Source organism: Takifugu flavidus, chromosome 12 (genome assembly GCF_003711565.1).
Source record: "Takifugu flavidus isolate HTHZ2018 chromosome 12, ASM371156v2, whole genome shotgun sequence".
Taxonomy (NCBI): Eukaryota; Metazoa; Chordata; class Actinopteri; order Tetraodontiformes; family Tetraodontidae; genus Takifugu; species Takifugu flavidus.
Genome location: NC_079531.1, coordinates 5,684,020 through 5,700,545, shown reverse-complemented (window position 1 = coordinate 5,700,545; position 16,526 = coordinate 5,684,020). Strand labels below are relative to the sequence as shown.

Below are 16,526 nucleotides of genomic sequence, written 5' to 3'. Positions count from 1 at the left end.
CAGATGAGTGTGTTTTCTGTCTTGCCCCCCCCCCCCCCAAATCATTCTCATGTGTCTCACCTGTGTCCAATCAGTCCCAGTCCCCTCCTGGTCCACTTAAACCCTCCTCCCCTTCCCTCCGGTGCCAGTCTTTGTCCAACCTGTTCCTCGAGTTCTCAAAGTTTTTGGTTTCCTGGGTTTGAGATTGGATTTCTGAATGGTTGCCGGCTTGGCTGTTTCATAAACTGTTAAATTGTCAGTCTTTTCACCCTTCCTGTCGGTAACAGCAGTTATCTGATTACGACAAATCGGATTAACACACCTAGATTTCTCCCCGGTACTCTGGTGTCTTTGTGCACCGATGCTCGTTAATCCTATTTCATTTATTTTGTAGAAAATTGAAGCAACGTAGCGACAAGGCCAGAGCTCCTGAGTCCTGCTTCACGACGTATGTACGCGCTCCGAAAGGAATCTGATAAATGAACCGAAATGTGTAAACTGGGGGTTTTGGATCACCCTACTTCTGCTGATTGGAGATGACAGTAATTTAAAATAATGGATGTTAGGACCCAAGCCTTGTCCCCTGCCCTCCTCCTACCAATCAAACTAAAACATGCACACCAGAGGCTCCAGTGCATGAGCGCGCTGAGCTGAAAACGAACCAGTTTGACTTCCTCTCTCGGAGGACACGAGTGTTTGGCGCCAGGACTCACGTCTAAGGTCTCTGAAGTAGATGGTCTGCCTGTTGGGGTTGAGCAGCTGGATGACGGAGTCGTCATTATTCTTCACTCTGCAGCTGATGGTGGCCGATTCGCCCTCAATCACGGTCACGTTGTCAGTCGCCAGGTTCTGGCCCTCCACTACAGAGAGAACATACATGGGGGGGGGGGAATAGATGTTTTATTGAGACCAGATATCAACAGATTAGCAAATATTTAAAATTCCTTATAAACACGGGCGGCGTGGATGTATGTTTGTAGATTGTCTGTCAGCAGCCACATCTAATCCGCTTAATATAAGAGCCATGTGCAGCGTTTGTCACTATTGATCTGCCTTTGCTCAGAGTGGGCCTCGTGAGTCAGTGCCAGATGGGCTGTAAGCTCTGCTGCCCACAGAGGTAGAGCGAGGAGAGGGTAAGAAGAGAAAGAGACAAAGAAAGACTGTAAGGAGGTGGCAAGTAGCACATACGGGCAGATTGGAGGAAGTTAAAAGGAACAAAGAGATACATGAGCCGGGCTAGATGCTATTCTGGGCTCCATCAGAAGTCTGAGTTTTGTGTGAGCCGCGTGCGGGGAGGTTTCAGAGAGTTGACAAGGTCTGGGGCTAAGCTCAGGCCATCTGTGACTGGGTGTGCATGATAATGAGCCTGGATGTCGAGAAAATGCAGATATTAGACAGTCTAAGAAAACCGTTATTATTCAGGTTATTCATTATGCTCCTTTCAGAGCACCAACGCGCCCGCACACATGCGCCGCTTCACATTTGCCGGCTAAAATTACGGATTCTGCAAATCAGTGTTACAATGAAGCGGTGACAACCTTTAAATGTAAAATAAAAAGTGAAGTATTAAACATCATGCCTTCACCCTAGAGTCACACAAAGAAAAAAAAAAAATTGGCGAAACCTTGAGCTCTTTTTTCCAGTAAAATAACATTGGACATGGATAATGACTGACATTTCCTGTAGGGGCTCCTGGATTGTTATTAAAAAAATGGATTCAGGACTTTCTGTGCAATATTTTTATTTTTATTTTTGAAAGAGCTGCAGATTAAATCAGATTTGGACAAAAAGAGGGGAAAAAGGCTGCACCCACTCACCCAAGTGTTTGAATAGTTTTGTATTTAATAGTTCTTGCTTTTGTTATTTAGTGACATTGTTTGGCTGTTTTGCTGCCGCCTGACTGTTTTGATGAAATGTGTGGAACATTTGGGCTGCATGAACCCACACGTGGTTGCAGAAAGCTGCTGAAACACTTCCGAGGAGACGCAACAGGATGAGCCCAACTCCTAATTACAGCGTGCGCAATCTGGCTGTTACGGTGCTTGTGTTTAGTCTCCGACCTTTCCCTTTGCATCACTCCCCTTCCTGTTTTGACCTCCACTGAACCAGGTCTTTATTTTCGTCTCCTGGCCGGTCCCGCCTGCGGTTAAACCTTGTGATCAGGAAGATGCTGCGAGCCGCTGTTGCCGTGGCGTTCGCAACCTCACCTCTAAATTTATCTCAGGAGGTGCGCCTGAATCGGCAGGTATCGATTTATTTAGCATTAGCTCCTTTTGGCTGCGTGCTAGTTCTTGCATCCAAAACATCTTGAATTGGCTTCTATATTTGAAGCACGTTAACCCGATGCTCAGGGGTTCGTGGATGTTAATGTTAATAAATCTTGCATTACCAGGATTCTTTTGTTACATCTGCAGCCTTCATATAGCAGACATGTTTATGCTGTGCAGCTGATAGGAGGCTATACAACATTGGTTCATATTGTGTGAAAGGATGGATCATGAGCAAATATGAAAAAAGCAGATAAATAACATCACGCCACCCTCAGCATTCCGAGGTTGTTTTGGCCTGGAATTGAATTATTTGCATTTAAGGGTGATAACAGAATTCTTGCAGGAACGCGGGGACAGTCAAAGAGGGCTCCTGCATGCAGCCGGCGGAGCCTGATCCCGGCTCGCCTGGTGCCAGACTGCGTTGTGTGTGCTCAGCTGTTCCGTTATCTCTTTAAATAAACGCACTGTGAGCGCCCGAGTCGTTCTGTGAACGCTGGCGTCGTCGCCACAGACGGAGCTCGGACCTCGTCACAGTTACCTACACCTCGCATCAAAAGTAGGGTTTTTTTGTCTCTCAAACAGCAACTAAAGTCGCCTTATTTTATATTTATCCGGCTGCTGCCGCAGAGCGTGGGGAGAATGGCTTTAAAGGGAGGGAACTGCAAAGAAGGGGGGAAAAAAACCATCATAGGCGCATTTGCATGCCGGAGTTGTCAAACATTTCTGCTGCATTCTGACATTTACAAAGTGGAGGAGGGGCTAAGAGCACCTGCATTTCCAGATAGTCCTAATGAGAACAGACAGTCAAACTAACATGATTCAGAATGAACTCTGCCAACGTGGCAGGCAATAAGAAATTAACCTCCTGTGGAGAAAAAGCTTCTCAGAGCTGTCTCGTGTAATAAACTGCTCATTTCATTCCACTCTGGGGCAGGACAAAAGGGGAGGCAGCGGGTGCACCCTGCAAGTGCTCGCTGCGGATCTTCGCCGTCTCATCCCAGACAGGCTTTAACACAGTTCACGCTCAGTTGTTAATGGTTTTGGACGGGTTCAATCCACAGATATGAGCCAAATCCAACCAATCTAAACAGAAGTGTCGTCACTGATGGACAGATACATGAATACAAGGGTTCTGGAGCATTTTCAGGGGCACGTATTTCATATTAAAAGGTCCTGCGTGGCGCTGAATTTAATTAAGAAGCCAATTATGGTTTTTCAGAACATCAGACTGTGTCTAAAACATTTTAGGTTGCTTTCTGTAATGCATGAATTACTTCATATAGCAGACATGTTTATGCTGTGCTCAAAGAAAGCTAATAGCTATTCGTCGCCATTAGCGAAAAATATGGAATTGCCTAAAGAAAAGTTTGGCTTCTGAAACAATGAATCCAAACGAGTTTAGTATTTGCGTCCTAATGACCATAAACATCAGACTTTTTAACGCAGAGGCAAATTTCTGTCTGGCTCTAGTATTAACATGGTTTCTGACAATTTGGACTTTCAAAATAGAGCTGAGATACAAACGGAAAAGTTTAACAAGCGCTTGATCGAAGGACGGAGGGCAGTAATCAGCACCATGGCCAGCGGTGTCTGAATCGTTAGGAAGTCATCAAAAGTCTAAAAATAAGCATCAAACCGGCGCTAAGAACAGATGAAGGAGAGACAACAACAATGTAGCGAAGCAGCTAACGTGGTTAGATGAATGAGGAAGGAGAAAGAGGTTGGACAGAATAAGAAATAAGCAATAACAATATCAAATTACTTATGCAACTGCATAAGGCTACACAACTAACCAACTAACCAACCGTAAGGCTACACAAAGGGGATGCTAGCATGCTGTATGTGAAAGTGGCTGAACACAAATCGCTGCACCGTAAGATTTTGCCAACAAAGCCGTGGGACAAAAATTGTGAGGTGCGAAATCGCGCTGCCAAAGAGTTTATATTTTCACCTCCTCTGCTGGACGGATTCCATCAGAAACCTTGTGGGAGGATGGGGAATCGTCCAAAGAAGAACTCATTAAATTTTTGAACAGGAGATCAAGGGACGTATCCAGGAATCTTAATTTAAGGGTCTTGCCGGAGGTACAGTTTAAGCTCTTTTGAGCAACAAAGTAGTGATCTCCATGCTCTGACTTTGTAAGCTCCAGTATTCTGTTGTTAGAGATGCTACTGGGTCTGTGGAGAGCAGCTTCGGCTCCACCTAGCAGCATTAGCATTTAGCAAATAACAGCGCAAGGGTTATGAGAATGAGAACGTCGTCCTACACAAAGTAGTCCCTCGGTTGCTTTTACAAGCAGCTTATTAAGACTGACAGTCACGCAATAAAATTAAGAGCTAACTAATGGCTGTGTGCAAATCCTCTGGAGGGAGAAATAGCTGCTGGTTTATGTGCATGCAAAACAGAAGTTCCTGCTGTAGATAACAGACCATGTCTGGAGGTAGTTGGCACTAAAAGCATTTCTCTCAATATCCAGTAGGGGGCGCTCGCATAAGAGGAGTTGCTCTGAAACAAATAGTTGTAGTCATATTGTTGGAGGACACGAGTAGAACTCTCAGCACAATCAGGAAAGAAGCAGAGTGAGTAATCACTTTCCTGAAATATAAAAAAACAAAATAAATAATGCTGCCGATAACAATCGGTGACAATTCCGCCTCAAACCGAGCATGTCCTAGAGCTTCTTTATACAGTAAATGCAATAAACTTTACAGAAGGCAAAAGCAATGTAAGTGTGTTGTGTTGTTTGTGGAAGTAATATAATGTATTTGGCAGTCAAAACAGCTAAGTAGCCTGAAAGCAAGGTTATTCTGTTTCCAATCTGTTGGACTGAGCGGAAGCAAATGCAGCGGGTAAATTCTCCATAAGGTTTAGCAGCCCCAAGCAAGGTTGGTCCCCCTCCAACATCACAGCCTGGGCTCATCTCCAATTCAAAACACACATAAATAACGTCACTCTGATTAGCAATCCCATCAAAGTGAAAACAGGCCACTTTGTGGAGCGTGGAGGGTTTTATTCCCCTTCCCCCTTTTTTTCCCTTGCAACTGGAGTAAACATTTTCAATTGCCTCAGCATCCTGGTCATGATTGGGTGCAAATGAGGAGAGGCAGTCATTAATTTGGGGTGGGGGGTGGGGGGGGTTTAGGGAGGCTGTGGGCAGAGGCAGGGCGCAGATGACTGGCTGATAAATTCATACTCATTCCAGCAGCTGTCTGGAGGAGTAAAGTGCCTGTATGTGCACACATGGCTGCCCTCCGGTTCCTGCATCGCAACATAGTGAATGAAACAGTCGGAGGGAAACGCAGACCTTCAAAAGTCTCTCTGCTCTCTGCGGAGACGCACAATCTGGCGTCAAGTGTCTGGCATGGCGGCCCGGCTCATCAGCTGGACTTAAAATGCTAAACAGCAGCTACTCCTCCCGAATTTGGAATAAAGTTGGCGGAACGGAGCAATATTAGCGGCCAGAAGTTGGAAGACAGGCACCTTTGGATTGAGTTAGCGCTCCCTTTGAACTTTCCTCTCTTGTTTTCACATCAAAAGACATGAAAGAGGTTGCGGAAAGCAGGACAGCCCGCCCCCGATTCCTCTCCCCTGAGTCTTCACTGTCTGCAGCAGCCGTGTCCTTTCAAGAGGCAACCGGTACCATCGACAGTCATTAGCAATAAAAGTTTCGACGTCTCGTTATGCCACGCTGTCGTTCCACTGCTGTGCGTCTTTATCCCACTGTCATTAGACCGTGATCCTCATGATGAAATGCTGTTTCAAGGATGTTCCAGAGTTAAAAGGGTTCTGTCTTAGGGTATAATTAGCACAGTACCACTTTCTCTAGATTACACTGTGTCGCAGGGGGAAAAAAGACACCCACTAATTTGGCCATTTTTATTGTCTCTTCTCAAAGGTTTACTGTAATTGTTTGTAAATTGTTAAACAAAGTGAGAAAAATCCATTAATTAGCCATGCTATGAAACCTTAACTGAATCCCCAAAATGATGCTAACCTACTTCTACCGCGGCTCTGATGCACGTACACCGATCAGGCACAACAATACGACCACCTGCCTGAAATCGTGTTAGTCCTCCTTTTACTGCCAAAACAGCCCCGATCCATGGAGACCTGGACTCCACCAGACCCCCGATGGTGTGCTCTGGTATCTGGCACCAAGCTGTTAGCAACGGATCCTTTTAATTCCTGCAATTCCTCCATGGATCGGACTTGTTTGTCCAGTAAATCCCACAGACGCTCGACTAGACTCAGATCTGGGGAATCTGGGGGCTGGGTCATCATCTTAAACTCGCTGTTGTGCCCCTCAAATGACTCCAGAACCATTTACGTTCTGTGGCAGGGTGACATTTTGTGCTGAAAGAGTCCACAGCCATCAGGGAATGTAATATCCATGACCCCAACAGGGTCTTCAACAATGCTCGGGTAGGTTTTAAATTTGGATCCACATAGAACCCAAGGTTTACCAGTATAGCATTACCCAAAATACCACACCGGCTAATGGAACCGGCAACACAATCAGACCAGGCCACCATCTTCCTTTACTTTCTGGTCCAGTTCTAATGCTCACATGTGTTTGGTGGTTGCCAGAGGTCAGCAAGGGCATCCTGACTGGTTCTGTGGCTCTGCTGGCCCCTTTGCATCCTAACCAGCATTAGCTTCTTTAGCAGCTAGAGCTACAGGGGCTGGTCTATTTCATGGGGCCGTCCAATTGATGTTATGCCTGATCATGAATTATACATACACAGTCATATCAAATATACATCAATATATATAAATAATAATATTTACACGACTCATAACACATGCCTTTTTCTCTCTATCTGAGTATTAAATATTTCTCCGTCAGGTTTGTTTGGCCTGAGTGTATAAAGTATTTATTCTGGTTTTTTTATATATTCGACTGGACGACTGCAACGACGGGATTCAACCCCAGTCTAAATAATTTAGGGACCAAATTTAACCTTCATGTTCCTGTCTGGCACAACGTTGTGGAAGGTTGTGATCACTCCAGTCTATCTCAGCCTCAGCCTGAGGTATCATTTGCATTAGAAACCAACGAGCGGCCCGCCGACATTTGACCTTTTCCAAGACCGTCTTTAGAGATCTAGAGATTTAGAGACGTGGCGGTGTTAAAAATTGATTACGTGATGTCTTTATAAAACTTCTCACCCCTCGTCCATTGTGCACCAGGACAATGAAAGTTAAATCTCAGCGTTTTGATTGTGTGGCGAGCTATTGGGAAGCACTTTAAGGCGGGAAAACCGCCTAAACCCTAGTTAGAGAAGTAATTAACAAACTAAAGTGGCAACCAAGTGGCCTGATTAAAAAGCGAAATCTGCCGCTACATGTGGCGAGCTGTTGATTTGAGACTTAAAAATAAAAACAGTGGAGCGCCGGCGTGAATGCACGGCCGCTCCTGAAAGGAAGATGGCACCGTAACGAGCCATTCATGTAAATATGAACAGATGAACGGACCGCCGCAGACCGCCAATCAGCAGACACAGGCAGGAGCGAGCGCTTCCAAATGAACAGCAGGTAGCAGGGGGGTGCGGGGACGGACGGGGGGTGGGAGGGCGTGAGGGGGGTGCGTACCTGTCACGGTTTCAGCAGCTCCTGTTGTGGCGCCGGCGAGGACGGGAGCGGAGGAGAAAGAGAAGACAGACAGACAGATCATGAGTAAGGAGATTGTCAACCTGGAACCGTTCCATTTGTAAACGGCTTTATTTATTTCATTTAAACATTTGTTAGTATAATGCCCCATTTATGTAATTACACTCCGATTCAAATAAGTACAAAAGGCCCCGTAATGACTGATTTATAATAATCCGGCTTTGTATTGTGTCCACAGGTGTGTGTAATCAGGACATAATGAGCCATTTTCCCTTCTCAACCGTTTTTAATAAGGACGTACAGATGGAACGTCGACGTTTTTCCACCTCCATTTGTCCCCCGATTGAGATTCCAGCCACTGCGGCGTACCCGACCCACCCCTGCCTCCCCCCGGGGATCCGCTGTGTATCCTGGAGAAGAGAGCACCCACTCGGAACGGTGCCCAGTCAGGCCGGCATCTCACGGGGCACGGGAGACTGGCACGTTCCCAAGTCCCCCACAGCGGTGCTCGGGGGGGCCCTGGGCCCCTGGGAGAGCTTCTATCATTCACTGTCTGCTATTCACAAACAACCCACCCACAGCACACACAGGCGTCTCCTTCTGTCCCCTCTGCTGCTGCGTGCCCATATCTCCATTTTTATGCCCCCCCCATCCACACACACACACACACACACACACACACACACACACACACATTTCTTCATACTGTTTTGCCATTCTGGAGCTCCTCCATTCAGAGTGAGCATGGCGCCGGCCCGGGTGCCGAGCCCGCCGCGCACTAAAGCGACTGCTTGTCCAACTTGTCATTGCCGGCATAATAAGGGTGTAAGGTGTGACACGTGTCCTTGTTATACTCCTTTGTGCATTTTTCCAGGTGTCAGCTTTTCCCCCAGGACAAAGACGTGTGAGTGACAAATTGCACGCGATGGGAAACACATTTTTGGGACATTGTCGAGGAGGCTGCTGCAATACCTGGAGCTGCCCGTGTCGCCGAGACCTCCACCTGTCACTCAAAACTTTATCTTTATTACAAGATTATTCAATATAACGAGGCTTCAGGGGGCCATCGCGCCTTGGCTGAGAGGGATTTGAGCAGGAAACATCTGCAGCCGATCCGTTTTGTCCCAGTCTTTGGCCTTGAGCTGTGTCTGCCAGTCCGACCAGCCCTCAGGACAGCCCCTAATTAAGATTTGGAGTTGCTTTAATTGCCAGGTAATTATCAGGTTGTAGCAACATTATGTAAATGCCTGTTTGCCATCATCTAGTATGTGTAGTAAATGTGCCCTCATTTTATGTTAGTGTGTCAACCCAGAAAAACATGTCACCATGACAGCAGTGTATAATCTTGTCGAATTCTGACAGTGGGGGGGGTGCGCTGTGGTATGCCGGCACGTCCTTAACCCCTCGGTGCACGCCACTTCCTGCTGTGGCCTCTGTGGGCGCTATAAATAGCGGCATCTGCCACGCTCCCCTTCTCGCCTCTGTACCTGCAGCACATTAAGGGGAAGTTATGAGGTGCCAGCCTGGCTCTGATTAGATGTCATGGCTGTCACTCTGCTTAGACGGCGCTGACAGACAGATTTCGGGAGGGAAACGCTCGGCGGCGGCGTTTGCGCGAGTCGAGCTATTGTGCTAATCTGTCAGTCACGGGGGGATGCGAGTGGGACAGGGCCGACCCTCCTCCAAATAACGTCCACCCTTTTCTCCTCACCTTTTCCGACCGGGCCTCGTCACGCCCTTTCGCACAATGAGCAGCGTCGCGTCAGGGAAGAGAACAGCCGTTTCACCGTGTCCACCCACGCGGCTGCAGCTTCTCATGGAAACTGTTGACATTTGGATGACCTTCCCTTATTGCTGGCCCTTTTATTCAACTCATATTAATCAAAATAAACATTATACCCTGAGTATTTAGACAGGAAGGCAAAGTAAAACCTCCAGGGACTGGATGTCTCTGTGGTTAGAGGGGCGTAGAGCCTGAATCTTCACACTGTTGCTCAGTCAAAGCAATGGGGTAACACTAATGAGGCAGCAGTTCCTCTTAGAACTAGTGTGATGCCTTTAAATTAATGCTCAGGTAAAACATTCCCTTGCTTATCTATGCTCATAAACTGCAGCTTGTTGCACGTCAACCTAGCGTGTGAACGTGCCGTGTAACAGGACACAACACAGCTGGATGACGGACTTCTGTGTGGTTGTGCGTGCGCGGGGCGACGCTGCCTCACTGTGTGCAGCCCACTGTGTTTTCATTTAATTAGATGGATCAGAGGTGGGCTTCAAACTTTTTCTCTTCAAGGAAATCGAAGGGAGAGGCAAACTCCCGCAGAGTGGACCCGATAAACACCAGCAACAGCGGAGAACAGAGGTTTTTTTTTCCACCAACGAAGCAAATCAAAGGAAAGAATTGTCCAAGTTCACTTTACAAACTCAGATTTAGGGACATGAATCCCGACTGAACCCAGAGACGTGGAAATGCTGATCAGGATGGCCTCATTAAGGTCTCCGGGATCAAGTCAAATTAAGGTAGCAGGGAGAAATAAGGTGCTTTATTAGTTAAGGTAGTATTAGGCAGTTTATTCCATGTCAGCATACAAAAAGCTGATTTTTTTCCACATAAACTACAATGTTCTGTGGAGGTGTGCAGCACCTATTGCTCATTTTGGGAACGCTGTAGTCATGAGACGATGGACGAGGGCGTCGACGATACCCTGCCCACGTTTTCCTTCCGCCGACCGTCTGAATTGGTACATTTAAGTAAATCATGCCAATTCTGACCCACCGTCCATCAATGCCACGCCTATCACACGTCCTGCCTCTTTGCTGAGGGCCCCTTCGTTTCCTGTCGTTGGCTTTGGGGACCACGTTTGCTCATCGTCCGTTTAATCTTATTTTGAACAATTCTCCATTAAACCAAATTACAAGCTTCGCCTCGGATGCTTCCACATGTATAGAAATACAGTTAAATGCAGAAAGATGCTAGCTCAATCATGCATCTCCATGGCAACTAATAGTTCTCATGTTACTGATGAGCCTGATTCTTTTTTTGTTTCAACAACAGTAAAAAAAAAGCTCTTTAATCTTGGTTGCATGTTTTAAACAAAGAACCATTTACGCGAAAAACTACAAATCAAATCTCGCCAGCTGTTAAATCAGCGCGAACCTGGAACCCTTACAGTTTGAGGAAACTATCAGTCTTGTTTACCCAAGTGAATCCTAATGCGATTGTAACTCTTGAAGAGGGCCTGTGCTGGACTCTGAGTTCACATTGTTTTTCAGACGCTCTCAAAAGCAAACAGTTTCTTGTGCTTGACGGAGGCTTTTGACTGCGATAAAAGCAGGATTCACGCCCGTGACAGCTTGTCTCGGAAGAAAACGCGTTGTGTTATTTAGACATATTATTTACATTCCCCGCCCGTTTCTTTGGCTAATCACCTGATGGATGCAGCTCGATTCTGCTCGAGCTGTCAGCGAGATATCAGAAAACGCTCGCCTGTAAACACTAAAGGGAATACCCAGATTAATTCTCCCCTGAGTCAACTAAAATATATTAATCTGGGGGACCAACTGATGATGGAATTCATGTTCCTGCTCGATAAAACTGTAATAGCAGGGACAGTTTGCAAATATCCCCACAGAGCAGGTTAATTGCACTGTGTTAATGGGACACGCTTTGTAAACGTCCAATCGGAAGGTTTGTGTTGTGGTCCAGAATAGCCAGAAGGATGCCTGTATCTGGAGGCTTTTGCTCTAAAAGATTAAGGGATAATCCTTCAGAAATTCTTACGGATGATGAAAAAAAAAACTAGCACAAGTGCATTCAATGCGGTGACCTCATCTTTGTGAAGCGCTCTGGGCATCTGCAATCGCGCATTAATCAGAGATGATAGATGTTTTCCCGAATTAAAAGCTAAAATAAGCCTTCAAAAGAGGAACAAGACGCGTAATCTTGTCGGCGGGCCTGGGTCCTGTCATTCACAACAGGCACTAAAATATCTCTGCAGGTTCCAAAAGGGGGGGGGACAAAAAGCCGCAGAGTTTTAACGATATCTTCAGGTAGCGTTTGACTCTCCCGATTGTGTCAAGAAAAAAGGGGGCCGGTAACACGCTTGTGAGCGCTGCGGATGGCAGGCTGCACAGACTCGAATGACAGGAAACGAGCTCCCCCTGTTAAGCAAATAAAACGCCATCAAAATGCGTGAATAAGCGCGCAGCGAAGAGAGAGAAGCGCTCGCTCCAAACCGCATCCATCAAAAGCTAATTTGACATAATAAAACAGGACTGTCTGAGTGGAAACTGTGTCTTGAATCAACATTAAAAAGGCAGGAAAAGTATTACAGTAACACACTATTAACTAATGCTGATTGTGACAAATGCAGTAACTTTAAAGGCCTATAAATCACCAGGCAACTACATTGGCTGGGAGGAACAATCATTTCCTTCTTCCTATAGGAACAATCAGTCACTCTGTGGACTAGTTGACTGAGCATTGACCGAAGTGCAGCCACGTGCCGGGGAACTGTGCAGCGAGGACGGATCCTCGCTCAGAGCCGAGGCAGAGCTTAACCTCTGGCAGAGTGACACATCACATCTCGTTTGGCTCGTCTGTTTCCAGTGACGCCGCGTTTCTGTTTGTCTGTGCGCGTCTGTGTCCTTTAATATATGGAGTGGCAAAAGACTCGTTCTGCTAGCAAAGTGAGGACATTCTTGGGGCCATTTTGGCTGGTCCCCATGTCTTCAAAGGACCGTTTGAGGGTGAAGCCATGGCTTTAAGGTTGAGGTCAGTGTGTCTGTATGTGTGTTTTGGCCCCTCCGAGGTATTTTCACTGTTAAGTGTGTTCTCGGTCCCTGGGAGTGAGGAAAGTTTGCAGTAGGAGTGTGTGTTTTCTGTTTCACCGGAAGGAAACCGAAGCTCTGATTCAACACGCAGCTTAGATCAACGCACACACGGAACCATACAAATCAAAGCCTCTCAAGGAGTCTTGGGGGATTCTTGCTATTCTGGAGACGCTGTAATACCTCACCTATAGAACGGTGGCCAAGTAAACCCTCCTGAGTGCTGTTTATGGAAACAATGGTGGGTGTGTGTGGGGGGTGTATGCGCTTGAACACGTTCCAGTCTAGTCAGGCGACGATATCTGCTTATTCACGGTGTGTGCCGCCCTGACGATAGGTAATTAGGATATTAGGGGATGCTTCTGACAGACTTGTCACCGCTGCAGACCACCCTGAGAAGAAGAGGTGGTCCGAGGGGTAAGTGAGGGCCCAGCAGGGTCAAGAGACAGCTGCTGCACCAGCGCTCGCTGTCTGGAAGCTCTCAGAGAATATTAAACCACCAGGGACTCAGCCAAGACGCTGCTAGAGGTGCCGCATAATTTATTCAGCTCTTCTAAAAGTGCCATTGTTTCGTTTTATCCTGAAATATGAGGCCACAAACACGAGAAGACCTGGATAAATAGCAGTGGTATCGAGATAATTGAGGTTACTCCGCACGCTGGTGGATTTAGAATGCAGTAATTGTTGTTCTAATTTTAACACCCCTTTGATTTTATTTTTTTTTTCCATAATGAGAAACCTGTGCAGTCTGCTCGCCTGCTGCGTGTCCGTCCATGGCACAGAGGGGCTCTATTATCGCAGCGGGAGGCATATCAAATACATTCGCGAGGCCGATGACCTTGCCGATGACATACCATTAATTGTACAGACGGATTATCATCATGGCAACAATATTACGGGGCCCTTTTTTTGCTCCGGTCCTCGTGCCACCTGTGCCTGTTTGTCTGGCGCTCAGAGTCTCATAATCACATCTATCAGCCCCAAACGTTAACCACACCCGGCGCCGTTAAACACCCTCCATTCGTTTGCAGTTGTAATGTCTTCCGCGGGCCTCAATCAGGCGCCTGTCAACCCCGCACCTGCTACCTTGGCGCTAAGAGAAAAGGCGAGGGGGGGAAGGCCCCTTTGTTTCCTCGGAGTTTATAATCAGCGCGTTGTTTCCAATCTCCCTCCTCCATTTTTCAATTTCCCATTTCCTCTCTTTCGCTCAAATCACTGCTATCAATCAGGTGCATGTTTTAAAAAGGAGAAGAGCGGGAGAGGGAAAGAAAGAGAGAGGGGGGGGGTTCCTTGATGGAACCATCTCCAGCCCCAGGCCTCATTAGTCAGAGATTGCATGTGTGTGTCTGAGCGTGTGAGAGTATGAGTGAGTCGAGAGTGTCTATCAATACGAGGCCATTTAACATTCCACCCAAATGATGCACGGCAGACATTACACTCTCTGTATCACTTCCTCTAAATGGATCCTCAGCACAGTCACTTCTGTTAGATTTTGCCCTTTCCCTCCTCGGTGCTCGCTGATATCACAGCAGAAGATGACCTTTAATTTCAAAACAATTTCAGCTCATCGCCCGCAACATCTCGCCGCCAAGCTCTGATTTTTACCCCCTGAAAACCCCAAACAGAAAGACATGAAGGCGAAGGGAGCTCGCGGTCCGTCCGCTTGCCTCTGCAGAAAGAGCCAGAAAAGCCCTCTGTTAGCCTTCATGGGCCACAAATTAGGCAGCACAACCAAACGGGGAATAAGGGATGAGTAAACACGAGGGCGGATTATTGCCAACGCGGCAATATGCGGCGTGTTTTACTGAGTGTATTGATTATAAACGAGATCTGTTTGGAGCGGTCATACAAAATGGAGGCAACAGTAAATTCACAACGGCAGGGTAATATACGGCCCCACCGCTTTCATTTATTCACAGCTTGACATTTCCTGCCTTCCGCCGAGTGCGCTCTAACTGTGTGCCAATGGCCACATCATTTAAACTGGACCCACATGAATATTTAACATTAGCGCCTGGCTCGCAGCGCGCGGAAAATGAATTATTTTTAGAGGGCTTTGCAATAGCGGCGTGGAAACCCCTCATGCTGGTGATGAATCGCCAGAGAGTTTATGTTGTATTAAGCGGGCAAAACAAATGGCTATCAATCACTTGAAGCTTTTCACGCTTGCCAGCTACGTATCTGCCGCACCCCCCGCCTTCCTCCACAGCAACCCACCCCCTTTCAGGGATTCAGCCGGGTTTTCTGAAGGATCGGCTGCCAGGCTCGCATCTGGAAAAGAGGTCCCGCCTCGACTGCTCTGCTGCTCGAGGACAACAGGAGAAGACTGGAGCAGCAGTGAAGAGCCTTAACATACATTTTTAAGAATTATCCTCGCGGCCCAGCCAAAAGAGAGCTATATTTTTGCTACATTTCCTGCCATCATGTCTCACAATGTGTAATTGCTAACTTGCCATTGTCAGTGTATCTTTTTTTTATTAATTCATATATAATATTGCATAATATTTAATGCATAAATGCAATTCTGAAGTGTGCTATAACCTCAACGTTGTAATGTTGTAAAAAAGAAAATGATAATAAATCTGCTTTCTCTTATACATAAAGACTGTTTGTGGCATTGAGCCTTGCTGTTCTTCGTTTGTCTTGACAGCCAATCCTGACGGTTAAATCTTACTTATTATAAAAGTGCACTTCAGCGCGTGTTGAAGTGCTAATTAATCTGTCATATGATCATAACAACTATAAATACATCTCATCATTCAGAGTAAAAAAGTCAGCTTGAGTCAATTTACTCTCCTGGCTTAGAAACAGTTTCCAGGGTGTAGCGAGGACAGCCACAAACGCTTGGTAGAGAAAACCAGTTTACAGAAACCGGCCAGCTGTGGGAATGTTAGTGGTTGGGAAGTGTTGCTGCTGCACTGTGGATGCATGAGACGCATGCAACTAGAGTTTATCTGGACCACAGAAGGCCTAATTTTATTTTCTATCCCCTTAGAGGCCCCTTAGCTCCCTTATAAGCCCCTAAAACATTATAACCAGGACCCGAGTGCAAATTTTTGTTTATCACCTTATGTGTAAAATTCTGTTGGTATGATGGTAAAGTTCCTTGAATCTGGTTAAATTCTGGCACCTTATTTCCACAAACTGTAGCCATTCATGTCAGAATATGGGAGCTAGCATCATGCTAGTCAAAACATTTACCATGTTTCTTCACGTTTGGGTTGATTCGCTGCACATTCGAGCGCTCGATCCGTCACAATCAGTCACAATCTCTGGAAGAGGTATCATATATACCTCTTCCTGAGACACACACGCACACACACACACACACACACACACACACACACACACACACCGCCCCAACAGAGTGTCGCATACAATTAACATCTCAAGATGGCAGTGAAAACCTCGAGTCGAATAGGTCAAATACAAAATGCAAGCAATTAGCCTGGCACAGTCCTGTACATCTCTGTGTTTATATCTGGAAAACGTCCCGGAAGCAGCTGAGAAGCGATCGTCTTTACTCCGGTTTAACCTACGTTTCTGCTCCTACAGAAGGTCCCGAACACGTCAGCTGATTTGGGCTAAAGGTTGTTTTGGGAGAGACGATCAGAAAAGGTAAATAAAAGGATTGTGAGTCTTTGGATTCGGACAGTGGACGGTGAACCGCTGCAAAGCTACGATGGGCCACCGAACCGTGCCCAGACTCACTTTGCACGACGCATTTTTCGGCGAGTTTTAAAAACAGACAAAGGATTATTCGAAAAATTCCTTTTATTAATTTATTTCCTTCCCCGCGGTCAGCACATCTTTCAGTACAGACTGATAACAGTCTTT

The 16,526-nt window shown here is 46.5% G+C and overlaps 1 protein-coding gene across 3 annotated transcripts in view; it reads right to left on the bottom strand.

The window, feature by feature from the left end:
• Window positions 1-16,526, bottom strand: part of cadm1b (cell adhesion molecule 1b) — a 104,824-nt gene that overhangs the window by 27,444 nt on the left and 60,854 nt on the right. For 2 of the 3 annotated variants that reach the window (XM_057049747.1, XM_057049749.1), the window contains exons 2-3: window positions 7,842-7,862; window positions 693-839 (exon numbers count right to left, since the gene is read on the bottom strand). In XM_057049747.1, the coding sequence (XP_056905727.1) occupies window positions 693-839; window positions 7,842-7,862 (168 nt within the window). The remainder of the gene's footprint in view (window positions 1-692; window positions 840-7,841; window positions 7,863-16,526) is intronic. The other variant, XM_057049748.1, reaches the window with a different exon arrangement.